Below are 16,256 nucleotides of genomic sequence, written 5' to 3' on the forward strand. Positions count from 1 at the left end.
ACTGCCCAGTAACTCAAATTAGAAGTTTACCTTTCCTTGGAAGGAGAAAGACCCATTATGGCTATGTGAAAACTCAGCTGCAGTTACTAAATCGTATCTAACCGTTTAGCTTTGCATTAATTCCAAGTAATACACAAACGCATTCAACATTCATTCAACTGTTAGCATTTAGCTACCAGAAACTGACTTTACACCCAAAACTACTTCTTTTTGAAGTCTTGGAGGACAAACTTAGTTCTGATTAAATATGACAGATAGAACAAGTATGTTTATCTCTGTTTCCTCTCCAAAACCTCACTAAAAAGAGAGTAAATAAAATTTTAAGTGTAAATCATTAAGGACAAATAAAATAGAAAATAATAGATGAAAGATGTCAAATCTTCTGGAAGTAGCATATCAATGGAGGAAAGGTAACTAGCAGTTAAACCCTGGCAGTCTGCAGAGAGATGCCAACAAGTGGTCAGCTCATTGTGAGCCACAGAATCCCAGAGGGGCTGGGGAATTGGAAGCACTAAAGTTACTCGAGAGGCAGAGGTAAGGATGGAGTTAAAATATGAAGACTGATTTGAGAGTCTGTATAACAAATAAGCCCCCAGATGGCCATCTTAATTCCATAGCCCATAGTTCATCCCTATTCAGGCTAAAGCAGATTAATATAGTCTCTGAAAAAGTCAGACCAGAGAAACCCTGGACTCATGGGCACCAGAAATAGCAGAGGAAGGAAGGGGAGATGCTGTCGGGTGAAAGTCTATACTGTGAAAAGAGCGATCTCTCACTTTCATCCTCTGTCTCCCTATTTCCTGGGACACTGGCAGCCAAGCCTAAATAACCCCAGCAGGAGACTGAAGGATTCCTCTCCAGTTAAACTGACCTGCCCAAGTAAAAGACTTGCAGATACTGGCATTTGAAGATCTCCAGATGAAATGACTAAGCCATTGCCTAGTCCACCAAGCATAAAGCCCACCAGTTGACAGATTATCCAAGTGGCTTTTCAATATTCCACTTTTAAATATGAAAAGTCAGCCGAGGATCACCAGACATTTCAGGAAAGCCTCTAGTATGAAATAATACACCAAGTCAAACAAACACCGGAAAAGGAATCTGGGGAAAACAAAGCTAATACAGGGGAACGATAGAGAAGTTAGAAAATCTTATCATTAATTTCCTCAGGGAGGTAAGAAAACCATCCATGAAATAAGAACAAGTTCCAACAACAAAATACCAAAGTAAAGTTCTTAAAAAATTAAAATATGAAGGCTGAAATATAAAAAGAACTCTATAGAAAGTTTAGGGGGGAAAATGAAGGATCTCCTAGGAAGTAAATATCAAGAAGAGAAAAAAGAAGTAAATTTGAGGAGCAAACCAGGAGTTACAATAGTCAACTAATAGGAGTTTCAGAAAGACTGAGAAAAGTAAAGAAAATTATTGAAAGAAAAATAAAAGAAAATTTCTTGGAACCTAGGTACGCGAATGTCCCTCTTGAAAAGGCCTACTGAGTGCTCAGTATAACAGGTGAGACAAATTCTTCAGTGGGGGACACTGTCATGAAATTTCAGATCACCAGGGACAACGTTAAGACCCTAAAAACACCCAGAGAGAAGCTTTTATAGGTTTCACACGAAGAATCAAGAATTAGACTTCTGGAAAGAACACTGAATGTTCAAAACAACAGGGCATTATTCAAAACTCTGACGGAATATTCTTCCCAACTTTGAACTCTACTAAGCCAAATTCTTAAGAAAGGGGGAAGGTGAACTATAAAGGCATTTTCAGGTGTGCAGAGTTTTAAAAAAAATCTCTATCTACCCTTGCAAACTAACAAAACAGAAGCCATGGGATCCCGCAAAGCTGGAGCATGGGGAAGGGAATTTCCAAGTGGGTGGTCCAGGAAAGGCCAAGATGACAGATATGCAACTGGCCCAGGAATGAGGCCCCACTGGAGCAGGGTGGAAGCCTCAGAAGGGACTTTTCTGTAAAAAATTCAATTGGTAAGTTATCTGCTGTATTTGAACACATTGTAAAGGGTTTTAGAGGTCTGCCAGAAATTTGGAAAAAAAAAAAAAAATGGTAAGAGGTACTAAGAAAACTAGCTTCCCTTACAGCTCAGTTGGTAAAGAATCTGCCCTAATGCAGGAGACCTGGGTTCAGTTCCTGGGTTGGGAAGATCCCCTGGAGAAGGAAATGGCAACCCACTCCAGTATTCTTGCCTGGAGAATCCCATGGACAGAGGAACCTGGCAGGCTATAGTCCATTGGGTTGCAAAGAGTCGGACACAACTTAGTGACTGAATAACAACATATTAAGGGTATGAGGGAGTCTGTGTGTGTATTGGGGGAGGGGGTCAAAAGGGAGCTTAACAACTTAATCCTCTGTGGTAGGAAGTCAAAAACTACTATTTAAAACTGATGCATCAGGGGAATTCCCTGGCAGCCTAGTGCTTAAGACTTCGTGCTCTCATTGCCTAGGATGCAAGTTCGATCACTGCTCAGGGAACTAAGATCCCATGAACCCTGTGGTGAAGGGGTAAAAAAAAACACCTGACATCAAGAAATAACTATATACACTTCCCTTTTCAGAAATATGGGGGAGGGTAAGTCAGGAGAAGAAGAAACAACCAGGAGAATTAAAAATTGTGGCCACTGGCAAATAGCAAGTTATGAGACAAGGAAATGATCTATTTCATTATAAGTACTATTAAGTACTAATTAATTCTTTAAGGTTTTTATATTATTCATACATACTGTTCTAAGGCAATTAAAAATAATAATTTTAATAGGGCAGAGCAGAAAAGAGCTCAGAAATGTCACGTGCCTGGTAACCAACGGCTGCTTAATATCTTACCTGACCGTTACATCCAGAAGCTATCCAAAGATCAGTTTCATTTAGGTCAAGCCAAGCTTTCTGCAGAATAATAACATCAAAGGAGCTGCTTGATTCCCGCCCCACAGCCAAGGCTGAGTGTCTGCTGTCTGTGGCCTGCAGCTCCAGCGGGCCTGCTGGCAGACCTTCCTGTGTCCCTCAGCCAAGTGCCGCTCTTCTCCATTCATCTCTCCTGCCATTAACACAGCTGAATCTGAACTAGAAGACTCAGTGGACAAATACCCAGCCAAAGTGCCATGCTAAGCAGGGGCTGCCCAAAATGCCTCTCTCTTCATAGTTACTCAGAGTGGAGGGGATCTGACATGTACTGACCACCCACTAAGTCCCAGGCAGTGGACTCTGAGCACTTTGGCATATTATTGTCTTAGCTGAGCTTCCTGATAGCCCGAAGAGATCAACTGTATTACATCCATTTTAGAGGAAGGCCAGGACACAGTGTTTCCAAGTCCCAAGTCTGGCAAGTTTCAGATGCTAACCAGCTACGCTGACAGCTGAATCGATGTTCTTCCCACTGGACCAGGGGTCCTGGATGGTGACTTAGCAACAGCAGTGAGTGGAGAACAGACACACCTCAGCTGGACAGGAGCTGCTGACTCCGGTCCAGCTGGTCTGGGGCACATGGCCCCAGGTTCAGTCCTGAGGCTGTAAGTTGGGGACGGAAAGGGACAATGCAGTGGCTGGGCTGGTGGGTGTGTGTGAGGCGCCTACCCATGAGCAGCCGCCGTTTCACCCGTTTATCCCCATCTGCCACGGACGTGGTGTTGCTCTCCATCACCTCCAGGGCAATGTCCTCTCGCTCTGCAAGAGACGCAAAGAGCACAGTTCTCAGACTGAATGAGTCAGATTGTTCATCCCCAGCACAACCACTTCCTTGGAAATCCCAGACACGAGAACAATGTGAGAAATGTGACTCTTTGCTCAAAAAAAACATGTTGCAATGAGGGTCTGTGTTACATGGCCACAGAGCCTTAATAGACATTAAATACGGGAAAGAGTTTTTTTTTTTATTATATTGTACTGACCACAGACCCTGGGGAATGCAAGCTTCAGATTCACTTCAGAACCCCTAGTTCAGGACAAAAAGAATCTTGGATCGGGGAACCTCTAAAATGGAGCTAGCAAAGGACACATCACGATGGACAGGGCAGGCATCCAGCCATAAGCATGCAACTCTGGCTTCTGCTGACGGCAAAGGCCACCCTGTCATCATGAACAGCTCTCTTGGGAGGTGACCAATCTCCAGAATATCAGCTCCGGGAGCAGCCTAGTCCAGAAGAGGAACAAGGGCTCTCCAAGTTCTCACAGGGAGAAAAGGGTCCCCATTCCAGGTCTGGAATACTGCCCCTGCCCCATGTGAAGCAGCATGGAACCCGCTTGAGGGCAAGTGCACTGGCAACACCCTACCTCTGGTTCTAAACACTATTAATAGTTAGGGTTTGGGTTAGGGTTGGGTTAGCGGCGAGCAGGCTGGGGAAGACCCTAACCCAGCATTGGGGTCACCATTCACCGAGGCAGCTCCTCCCATCCGAGTGCATCTTGTACCGAGGATGGCAGCTACACTCTGGGCCTTCAGCGGTGTCTTCACAGGAGTGCTGGCATCCACCGTTTCCATGGTTACAGGTCACTAAGAGAAAATGAATCGACACATCAAACACTGAGATGTCCACACCTGGGGCTTTGTTTCCTCCAAAAGAGCTCTGATTCTCATTCAGGAGGTCTTTAGGCACCTAGCATGTACTAGGGACTGTACGTAAAAGACCCTTGACTCAGTCCATATCCCTGTCTATGTGAGCAAGCAGTCACAATAAGACTTGTAGAAATGCTGAATGACAGATCTGAGCAACACTACATAGGAAGACAGAGATGTGAAGGTGAAGGGAGATTTTCACCATTTAAAGGAAATGATACCAAAGGATTCTAAACTAGTGCTCTGCTCTATCAGAAGAAGTACTGGGACATTTGGAAATGTTATCACGTTTTATGTCTGGAACAGATGGTATTTAATTTATACGTATATGTTAGGATTTCTCTCATCAGATTACATCTGATTAGTTAGAAGGGAGGGTAATCAGAGGAAATGATGACTCTTCGCGCACAGTTAATGCAACATTAACCAATAATTACAAAGACTGTGTATGAACACGTTGATAACAAGCCAAGGAGGGGAAGAAAGCCAACCACAAAACTATCTATTCATCAAACTGAACAGTGGTTACCTCTGGCAAAGGAAATGGGAGTGGGGGAGGGTTACATGTTTCTTTGGACTGTTTAAATTCTTATACAGTCATTTTTAATTTTTTAATTTAAAAGAACTAAATTTGTGCTGTGAGAAAGAAAATGTTCTGTGATTATAGCTGTGTAGTAATTGCATATGCATATCAACAACTAAATAGGAATATGAGCAAAGCAAAACAGCTGGATTATGTGGTGAAATTCTGGGGGTTTTTTTATTATTTTAAGTTTTATAATATTATCTGAATATAATCTTATGGTATTATTTGAGCAATGATATCTTTAAAACATTTTAAATCTTTACAAATAAACTCTCAGGTAGTCTACTGGCTCCTGAAAGGCTGTAAAATGCTGAATCTCATCCACAGGTGAGTCTCCTGCAGAGACCTGGGTCTTCTTTTTGAGGATAGCTGTAGCCAGTCCCACTTTTAGGGGCTTGTGAGGCTGTCAGAACCTGCTGATGGTGATGGTGGCATAAGCCCTAGATTGTCAGGCTATGAGGCCGTGCTCTGCTTTGTGATGGAGGTATCAGAGAGAAGTCTCACCAGCAAAACTGTCTATCTCTATTTTTTTTTTTAATATTTATTTATTTGGCTGCACCAGGTCTTAGTAGTGGCATGTGGGATCTAGTTCCCCAACCAGGAATCAAACCTGGGCCCCCTGCATTGGGAGTGTGGAGTTTCAGCCCCTGGACCACCTGTCCAGTGGCTTCCACCACTGGAAGTCCCTGTCTCTCCATCTCTTAATCACGGAGGTCTACTCACTGTAAACAACCAACCCTAGCAAACTGCAGGCATCTTCTAGAAGGTCCGTGACTTTGGGCATGCTGCGTGCATGCTCAGTCACTTCAGTCGTGTCCAACTCTTTTCAACCCTATGGACTGTAGCCCGCCAGGCTCCTCTGTCCAAGGGATTCTCCAGGCAAGAATACCAGAGCGGGTTGCCATGCCCTTCTCCAGGGCATCTTCCTGACCCAGGGATCGAATCCATGACTCCTGCATGTCCTGCATTTGCAAGAAGATTCTTCACCCACTGAGCCACCTGAGAAACCCCAAAATGTAATAGAGGTGCATGTTCACTCAGTCATGTTCAACTCTTTGAGACCCCACGGACTGCAGCCCACCAGGCTCCTCTATGGAATTTTCCAAGCAAGAATATTGGAGTGGGTTGCCATTTCCTCCTCCAGGGAGGGAACCCACATCTCATGTATCTCCTGCATTAGCAGGCGGGTTCTTTACCAGCTGAACCACCACGGAAGCCCAATGACTTTGGGAAGAGTTCCTAAAAGGAAACCCTCACTGTTTCCTCTGGCATAAATAGTGGTTTAGAAACACCTTTAATGGTGGTCGTTTCCTGTTATCCGTCGGAGCTCTTATTGTGTTTCTTCATCCCGAGGCAGCTGCATCTGGACTGTGTACACCATGTACTGACTCATCCATTACATAAATGTGTATTGAACACATCCAGGACAAGACCAAGAGGCAAAAGTAAGACAAAATCCCTGACTTGGAGAGGTTCATAGCTGGGGGAACAAACACATAAACATACAATTCAACCCACAGAGCCACGTGCTATAATTGAGGAATAAACAACACTGCGGGAGGCAAAATACCAACTGGCGGCCTTGTCTGAGGCCATCGGGGACTGCCTCTGAGGTCGTGTAGCATGGTGATTAGGAGCACAAGCCTTACAGTCAGGCTAGATCTATGTGTGAATCCTACATTTGCCACCTGCTCCCTCTGTGACCTTATAGCTTTACCTTCTCCACAATTTTCTCAACTTGGCTCATAAGGTGATGCCTGTAAGAATTAAATGGAATATGGCACCTCTTTAGATAAGCCTTTGCACATATTAAATGCCCTCCCAAAGTACCTATTATCTTTTTCATTATTAGAAGTTAGGCAGGATATTAAAAATTGAGTGAGGACTTTTCTGGTGGTACAGTGGATAAGAATCCACCTGCCAATGTAGGGGACACAAGTTCAATGCCTGGTCTGGGAAGATCCCACATGGTGCTGCAACTATTGAAGGCTGTGCACCCTGGAGCCCGGTGCTCCGTAACAAGAGAAGCCTCTGCAATGAGAAGCCCGAGCACCACAAAGAAGAGTTAGCCTCTGCTCGTCACAACTAGAGAAAGACCCAGCACAGCCAAAAATAAGTAAATAAATATTGAGTGAGAATTCACCAAGCCAGGAAGGGAGGAGGGCTTGGAAAAGCCTTGAAGGCATGAAAGAATGGGAACTATCTTCCAAAAGCAAGGAGTTTGGTGTTTGGAGAAAGGAGGTCGGTGAGGCTTGTACAAGAAGCAGGAAGCGGGTATCAAAGAGTTTCCAAATGAGGAAATTTTATTTTATTCCATGAAAAGAGGGAGACCTGTGCCCCAGCATTCACATTCCTCACTCCTGAGTGTGAGCTCCTTCTGACTGGTCCCTTTAGAAACATCATTGTCCTTCCCTACAGGAGACTATTCTCTGTATCCCACGCCAGCTGCCTTCCCTGATGTTTCTGATGCTGGGCTGCACAAGACAACCTCTGGGGTAGGATGGCTTGGGGTTCCCAGGGTGCAGGGATGGGCGGGGTACCAGTCTGTACTTACAGATGCAGTCTCTCTGGTTCTTGGCCAGCTCAAAGCCTGGCCTGCACTCACAGGCGACACTGCCCTTCGGGGCCTCCATGCAGATGTGACTACAGCCGTGATTCTTATTCATGCAGCTCAGACCCTCTGCAAAACAGCGGCATGCAGCCGATGACCAGGTTGCACCAGAATCCAGAGCCCCGGAGTGTCTGGAGGGGCTGGCAGGCGGGCCACAAACCTGCCTGCCTGGGTGTCCATCAGCCCCACGTTTTACAAGAATATGTCATTCATATCAAGCCAGTTAACAGAGATATGAAAATTTTCTTATGTCACCCAAAACATAGGATGTTTCAATTCTCCAAAAGAGATAGGAGCCTACTCAATACACTTAGAAAAAAGTACCCACCAGAAGGGAATTCCCTCGCAGTCCAGTGGTTAGGACTCCACGCTTTCACTGCAGAGGGCCTGGGTTCAATCTCTGGTCAGGGAACTAAGATCCCACGTGGTGTGATCAAAAAATTTTAAAAAAAGAAGTACCACTAGGAGCTCTCTGTTGGGTGTGGAATCAGAACCTGTGGACCCCAGTAAATCTTATCTCTGCCATGCTATTACCCATGCTGATCAAGAATGCAAACAGAAAAGGAGAATCTCTCTACAAAAATCTGCAGATAGACAGGTGAAGATTCTCAACCTTTTCACAGATTCTTTTTGGGGGGCAGGGGAGCACTATGCTCTATGGTGTGTGGGATCTTAGGTCCCTGACCGGGGATTCAACCCAAGCCCCCTGCATTTGGAGCACAGTCTTAACCAGGGAAGTCTTCCTTTTCATATATTCTCGCAGATGATTTTCAGAAAATTTCAACCCTCCTCTGTACCCCCACCAAATCCACACTCTGGAGGTGACTGTGATTACTTCTGTATTTTGGCATCACCCCGTGGACATCTGCCAGGGACCTGTCTTATGTGACCTCCTTCAGTTAGTTCCTGGGCCCTCCCTCAGCAGGCTCAGAAGTCAACAGCAGAAAGAACAGAGACAGACCTCATACATGTGGTTTCCTTGAGCTGCTGTTAAATCCCTCCCAGGTAAACTGTAATTTTCATTAGGCCTGATCTTGTGGTAAATATGGTGGGAAGGGAGTTATTTTCCTCGATGGTTTAGCATGCATCTATCTAATTGATGGGGTTGCAGCAAAGCAGACATCTGTGTGGTTTGCCAGCATCATGCCTCTTCTCAATACCAATTCTTTAGGACTCTGCCACATCCTAGCACTCTGCAGGAACTGTTATCACACCCAAGAGTATTCTCAAAACCTCTCCCTGGTTTGCACAACATTAATAGGTATGTCATATCTTTTTTTCTTATTCATACTGTTCATGGGGTTCAGTAAGAGACTTTATTTTCTTGGGCTCCAAAATCACTGAAGATGGTAACTGCAGCCATGAAATTAAAAGATGCTTGCTCCTTGGAAGAAAAGCTACGACCAACCTAGACAGCATATTAAAAAGCCGAGACATTACTTTACCGACAAAGGTCCATATAGTCAAAGCTGTGGTTTTTCCAGTAGTCATGTATGGATGTAAGAATTGGACCATAAAGAAAGCTGAGCACCGAAGAATTGATGCTTTTGCACTGTGGTGTTAGAGAAGACTCTTGAGAGTCCCTTGGACTGCAAGGAGATCCAACCAGTCCATCCTAAAGGAAATCAGTCCTGAATATTCATTGGAAGGACTGATGCTGAAGCTGAAGCGCCAATACTTTGGCCACCTGATGCAAAGAACTGACTCATTAGAAAAGACCCTGATGCTGGGAAAGATTGAAGGCAGGAGAAGAAGGGGACAACAGAGGATGAGATGGTTGAATGGCATCACCAACTCGATGAACATCAGTTTGAGCAAGCTCCGGGAGTTGGTGATGGAGAGGGAAGCCTGGCATGCTGCAGTCCATTGGGTTGCAAAGAGTCAGACACGACTGAGCGACTGAACTGAACTAAATAGGTATGTATTCATGTGATGGTTTTTTGCATTTGTGCAATGTAACTCTAAAACATTTTTAAGAGTAGGGATTTGGTTCTCATTGATTCTCCACTGACAAGACATTTTCTAATACTGGAAGTGGCACTCTTTTAACATGAGTACAAAAAGCTTTCATTCGAGTTCTCCAGGATCCAATACTGCTCTGTATTGTGCCCCTAAAACCTTAGCCAATTGGTTCTAATTAAGTCAAAAGTCATTTCTCTCCAAATCTCACCATGGGACCCATGGGTCTATGCTTAACTGGAATGATTGTTTTAATACAAACAGATGTCATTTCTATTCCAAAAGAGAGGGCAACAGCTAATACATCTCACATTCTCTTAAAACCTTCTTGTTTTTTATCTGACAGTTATGAGCTGTTTGAGCTCCAGCACTCAATCTGCTGGAGGTGGTTGGGATCCATTCATCCGTGCCAAGGCCTGCTGTCAATTAACACAGAAAGAAGCTTGCACTGGGTCAGGGGGGAGCTCTCTCTTGGCTTGGGCCGGTGATTTCTGAAGACATTATTTTCTCCCAGTACTAAGATGGCACAGGAGGTGGGAGATGCCTCCAGGAAGCATCCTGTCCTCCAAAGAAGGCCCACCCAGCATTACAGTTGTTCTTGGATCAGCAGGGCATTTACACTAACAGGCTCCAGGAGCATCTAGTGGTAAATGTAAAGTGCCCAAGAAAAGGCAGCAGTAGAAACATCATTTTCCTTCCCTCCGGGAGACTATCCTCAATATCTCATGCCGGCTGCTTCCCGATGTTTCTGATGCTGGGCCGCACAAGATGGTTCCCAGGGTCGGGAGTGAGGGGAAGTACCCCAAAGCACATTCCCATACAAATCAGCTGCTTCTTCCTCTTTTTCTTTTTCATTTCATTTACAAGTCTGTTAAGATGTTTGCAAAGTGACCTTTACTGCTTCTCAGAGCAATTCATTTGCACAAGAAATATTTTTAAGAACTGACTGTGCACCAGATACCATGAGGATGCACAAAGAAGTTGCCCCCTGATGTCACATCATACCAAGCAAGACCTAAAGTTACCAGAAGACACTGAAGGTTTAAATGGCTCTGGAAATGCTAAGGGCTTTTTAAGAGGGGCCCCCGAGGCTTTTCAGAGTACCCTGACTCAAAACAAGGCCACTGCTAGGGTAGGCAGATGGACTGGTCCAAACTGGAGGACCCAGCTAGGGTCCTGGCTATCCCAGAAACTGCCTGGACAGTTATGTTTAGGACTGTTAGTTCACCAGGGAGGAAACAGCTCAGAAACCTGAGAAATATCCCATTCTGGGGGACCCCTGGCCCAGGGTCTCACTGAAGTATATTATTGGGAACTGAATAAAAATAAGCCTTGCAAATACGGCAAGAAAAGGAAGAAACAGATCCTGCTAACAGCACGGCCCGTTACTCACTAACCTGCCACCTTGCCCACTACTCTAAAAAGGCAGCAGTGCAAACATCTAGAAATATTCTCAGAGCGGACAAAACAAAAGAGGAATGCTCATTTTGAGAGCCTGAGCACCCATGAATAGGCACAAAGGCAGGCTGGGGCCATGTGTCTCTCTCCAGCCTACCCCCATTACATGGGTGAAAACACACAGTCTCTTTACCAGAACTTTGGGGTCTCTAAGGATGAAAAAAAAAAACACACAAATAGCTTGAGTTTCTCTCAGAGTTAACTAGTATGATCCCTTATATTAAAGAACATTTAGCATATAATTATTAATAACAACATTGGTGACTCTAGAAAATACTAGCTTGCAGTGTTTACCTTCTTTCAACCATTTTTAAAGGATCAGCTGTGGGTTTTAAAGCCTATTTTAATATAGATTTCAGGAGTTTAATGTGCACTTCAAGGAGGGCATCCTAGAGGAATACTGTTTACCGCTGGCTCTATTTGGAGAGTTAAAACCCTACAATGGAAGTGGGCAGCTGCAAACTGCTCTAATCTGTGGGCTCACGCCACCATGAATTCACCCAGCAGCCAGGTTGAAACACAACAGAAAATCACAGAGTGCTTCCAGATCACAACTCCAATACTTGGACTTGGGTTTTAGCCCCAAACAAATATCCTCATTTTAAATACTCTTTAGGGGTTCTAAGAATGTCTGAATCGTAACAAATTTAGAAAACACAGACTGTGGAAAGGAACTGCTCTTATGGTCTTGCAGTCTGAGGAGCCTGTGTCTGTAATCAGTCTGGGGACTTGGGGACAGGAGAAAGGGGCTGAATCACTGCTCTGGAGGAGTGAGGGTAAGAGAAGGTCTTAATCACTGCCAGTGGCTTCACGAGAGGTGGGACCCATACTGGGGGTGTTCAATCACAGCTCTACCTACAGGACCACTAGCTCTACCTCCTGCCACCTGAAGAGGAAGCCAGAGGGACTTTCCAGGAAGCAGCTTTGAGCAACCAAAGGGGAGGGGCCCTGAGATCAGGATCATCCTCGTGCTGCTGGCATCTTAATTCAGCCTCGGACAAGAGGTACAGCTCATGGAAGAGTCCAGAGAACCCCACAGGGAAAACGAAAATCAAACCTGCTATTCAGTCAAGGGCTACACCTAAATGAGATAAGAGATCACCTGATTAGAGCCAGGGGCTATGAGTAACCAGCTCACACTCTGACAGTAAGCAAGCTGGGGGATAAGAGCATCCGACTCCCCATTTCTCTGACTCCTCTTCTTAGTACCCAAACAGGCCTGCTGGTGAGGGCTAAGGAAGGAGCCATCATTCTTGGAAAATGAGGCAAAAATCATCTTCCACAAAGAAACCCTTGAAAAATTACTAAAACCACCACAATTAAAATAATAAATCTATAAATCTTGTGATTAAATAGTAGGAAAACTGAAAATCACCTCATTTTAACTTATGAGGATGAACAAGCAGCACAAAGGAGTTAATAGTCTAGTATTTGGAGCACTTCCCTTAAAAACAGGCACGAGCAACCATGGGAGACATACCGCCATCAAAGTGTGGTTCTGTGGCTTAAGAAAGAGCAGGGAAGGATTAAAACCACATCATTGAGTTAAAAATGGTTGGTTGGCCACAAGAAGTTAATGCCTCTCCCTCCTCACAATCCACTGAACTAACAGAAAAAGAAAATAGGTATAAACACAAAGCAGAGAGAACGAAAGCCATCAGAGGAGAGGAGTTTTCTGCAAATTTATGGAGAAATGGTGAATGGCAATATGGGTGAAGGAAACCCTAAAATAGAGGACCCCCCCCCAGTCTGGGGAAGGGGTCCACCTGCCCCCTGGAATCCCAGAGGTCAGAGTTCAAAAATACAAAATACAGGGAAGGCCCGCTCTTGCTGAAAACAGGGCCATTTACTGAGTCTCCACGGGAAGGCTCCAGCCCCTCCCTCCCTCCCCACGAAGAGCGGCTCGCACTTTGAAAAAGCCGGCTGTGCTTTGCAGCACCTTTTCCAAAAACTTGGCAGATCATCATTTCTTCTGAGACATCGTCATGTTTGAAATGTGTCATGTGTCTATTTAGAGATTAGAATCAGCAACTGTGAGAGTCTGAAGAGACCTCAGAACTCACCCAGACCAACTCCCTCATTTTGCCAGTGAGGAAGGTGAAGCTGAAATACCCTGCCCGTCAGGCCTCCAGACTTTACACATGGCATGCTTTCCCTCTAGAGCCACTGGGGGTAGGGGGACTCTCGGGTGTGGCGCTGCCCCTCCCCCCGCCCCCCCCAGCCGAGCAGAGATACCTTCTGAGCGGTGAATGCACGTGTGCTGATTGTCACTCAGGAAAAAGCCCTCCTGGCAGCGGCACTCGTAGCTCCCCATGACGTTGAGGCAGGTGTGCTGGCAGCCGCCATTGTTCTCCAGGCACTCGTCCACGTCTGCGGGGGGAGAAGGCTGAGCCTCTGCGTGTGGGGCTGCTTCACACACACCCGCCCCAGCACCTCCCATCCCCCACCCTACTCCCCACCCCACTGCCCAGCAGCTCAGGGGCTCCTGCTAAGCAGAGACGAGGTCCCTCTTCAGGTCCTTGTGTCACAGAAGCTCTCAGAATTGAAGCCAGTGGGACCGCAGGTAATTAACTCCAGCCCTCACAGGTCCGTGGCTCCCTTAAACAGGCCGTCCCCCTGGACACAAGGTAATCAGTCCAGTAAGTATTTACCTTCTCTCTCCAAAGCTCAGCGCTAGAGGAGACAGTAAAACACAGATGCTGCTGCTGCTGCTAAGTCGCTTCAGTCGTGTCCGACCCTGTGCAACCCCATAGACGGCAGCCCACCAGGCTCCCCCGTCCCTGGGATTCTCCAGGCAAGAACACTGGAGTGGGTTGCCATTTCCTTCTCCAATGCATGAAAGTGAAAAGTAAAGTGAAGTCGCTCAATCGTGTCCGACTCTTCGTGACCCCATGGACTGCAGCCTACCAGGCTCCTCCATCCATGGGCGGCAAGAGTACTGGAGTGGGGTGCCATCGCCTTCTCCGAAAACACAGATGAGTAAGATGCAGTTCCCTGGCTCTAGGAGCATCCGCTTCAGCAAAGGGGAAGAGACACTGAAGGAGTAATGGTGAGGTAAGGTAAATGGCACAGAGGACAGAGGTCACATCTGGCTGTGGGCTTCAGGATGGGTTCTTTGGAAAAGCTGATGAAGGCGTGAGCCTTGCAGTCTTTCTTCAATGATAAATCAGGAGATGGGACTGGAGGCAGAAGAAAGGGCCTGAGTGTAGCAGGAAGGCTGGGGGACATGGAGTATGTCCAGATAACTGTGGGTAATTCAATTTGACTGAAGCATGGTACAGGTAGGGAAGTTACAGGAGATAGAGCTGGGAAAACAAATTGGGGTCACACTGCAGAGGACCTTAAATACCAGGCAAAGAAGTTCCCACTTCATCAGAGAGGCAATTGGAAATCACCAGAGCTGGGATGACACGATCAGCCCCTCATGTTGGGAAGGATAAGACAGCACTCAGAGAAGGGAAGAATTGAAACCTGGGAGTCCAGCTTCAAACATGTGCCTGAAATAGCCCTGGTTGGTGCCAGTAGGGACCTGACCTGGGGCCTGGCAGTGAGGATACCTGCTGCTGTTCAGTTGCTCAGTCATGTCCGACTCTTTGCAACCCCATGGACTGCAGCATATCAGGCTTCCCTGTCCTTCACTATCTCCTGGAGTTTGCTCAAACTCATGCCCATTGAGTTGGTGACCTAAAGGAAATCAACCCTGAATATTCATTGGAAGGACTGATGCTGAAGCTCCAATACTTAAGCTGCCTGATGTGAAGAGTCAACTCACAGGAAAAGACCCTGATGGTGGGAAAGATTGAGGGCAGGAGGAGAAGGGGACCACAGAGGGGGTGCCTAGGATGGAAGAAATAAAAGAGAACTGTGGACAAGGGTGTCATGTGGACATAGGGTGAGGTGGCTGAGAAACATGGGGAGGAACTGGGGGTGGAGACTGGTTGGTCCCAGCAGGGCAGGGAGGTGATACATGCGAGATGCTGACATCCAGGGCTCGATCCAGTAGGCTGTGGGAACCCTGAGCCCGGTGTGAAGACAGCTCTGAAAACCACTTACTCGTGGTGTCCTGATAATATGCTGGAGGCAGCTGAGCAAGTCAAACACAGGAGTGTAGGAAGGGAGAGGAGAGGAGAGAGAGGAGACAGCCAGAGGAAGAATTTGGAGAACACTGAGGGTAGCAGGATGAGAGAGCAGGAGCCCCAATAAAGAAGCCATCAGCATGGAGGGAGGGAGCCTTGCCCCAGTGCTGTGCCCCTAGGGCAAGGTTAGAGGACCTTTCTTCCACTGAGTCACACACACTCCTGTACATGGCTCCATCAATACACTTACCGCTATGCATTCTCAAAATCTTTTTTTTTTAATTTGTACCTTTTGACTCCTCAGAATTGCTTATTTATCCATAGCCACTAGATTGCAAACTCCTTGAAGACAGATGTTTTAAAAAATATATATTTAGCATAGCCCTGTAACCTGCAGGCACATATTAACTCTTCAATGCATGAACAAACAAGAAGAAGAGCATAGCATTATCAAAGCTAAAGAAGAGGAAACTTCCAGAAAAATCTCAGATCTGATAGAGGCTCGAGGAGAAGGCTAACATAAAAACCAATTTATTTTCTCCAGCCCTGATTTCCCATGTGCCTATCTTAGCTCCTGGGGGCATCTGTAACAAGAACATTCCCATTTAAATACCTGTTATCTGGTTTCAAGCTTCAGATCTTACAGTCATCCGTCCTCCCACACTACCCAGCAGATGCCTTTCTAAACTGATGGGACTCCAGCCATCCCCTGAAGCCTAACAAACTCGCCCTTCTCCGTGCCAAAGGGTGAAGGGAGCACATTCCAGAGGGTGAGAGACGCTGGGACACACCTGGCCTGGCTGTTCCTGCAGAGAGGACTGGGGTGAGCAGGAGCGATCTGCCTCTCTGGGCACCAACACCTGGCCTGGCTCTGAGTTGCCCCACCCTACCCCATGCTTCACCCACTATTCCTTTTCTCCAAAGCAATCAGAAATGTATCAAGTTGGGTGATGCGCTCGGATTAAAGTGAAAGTCACTCAGTCGTGTCCAACTCTATGC

General features: G+C 46.1%; 1 protein-coding gene across 5 annotated transcripts in view; it reads right to left on the minus strand.

Annotated features, from left to right (window-relative positions):
- Nucleotides 1–16,256, minus strand: part of SCUBE2 (signal peptide, CUB domain and EGF like domain containing 2) — a 75,274-nt gene that overhangs the window by 48,049 nt on the left and 10,969 nt on the right. For all 5 annotated transcript variants that reach the window (XM_070383901.1, XM_070383900.1, XM_070383899.1 and 2 more), the window contains 4 exons: nt 13,417–13,551; nt 7,708–7,833; nt 4,388–4,504; nt 3,589–3,678 (listed from right to left, as the gene is read on the minus strand). In XM_070383901.1, the coding sequence (XP_070240002.1) occupies nt 3,589–3,678; nt 4,388–4,504; nt 7,708–7,833; nt 13,417–13,551 (468 nt within the window). The remainder of the gene's footprint in view (nt 1–3,588; nt 3,679–4,387; nt 4,505–7,707; nt 7,834–13,416; nt 13,552–16,256) is intronic.

The sequence above is a fragment of the Bos mutus genome, chromosome 15 (assembly GCF_027580195.1).
Source record: "Bos mutus isolate GX-2022 chromosome 15, NWIPB_WYAK_1.1, whole genome shotgun sequence".
NCBI lineage: Eukaryota > Metazoa > Chordata > Mammalia > Artiodactyla > Bovidae > Bos > Bos mutus.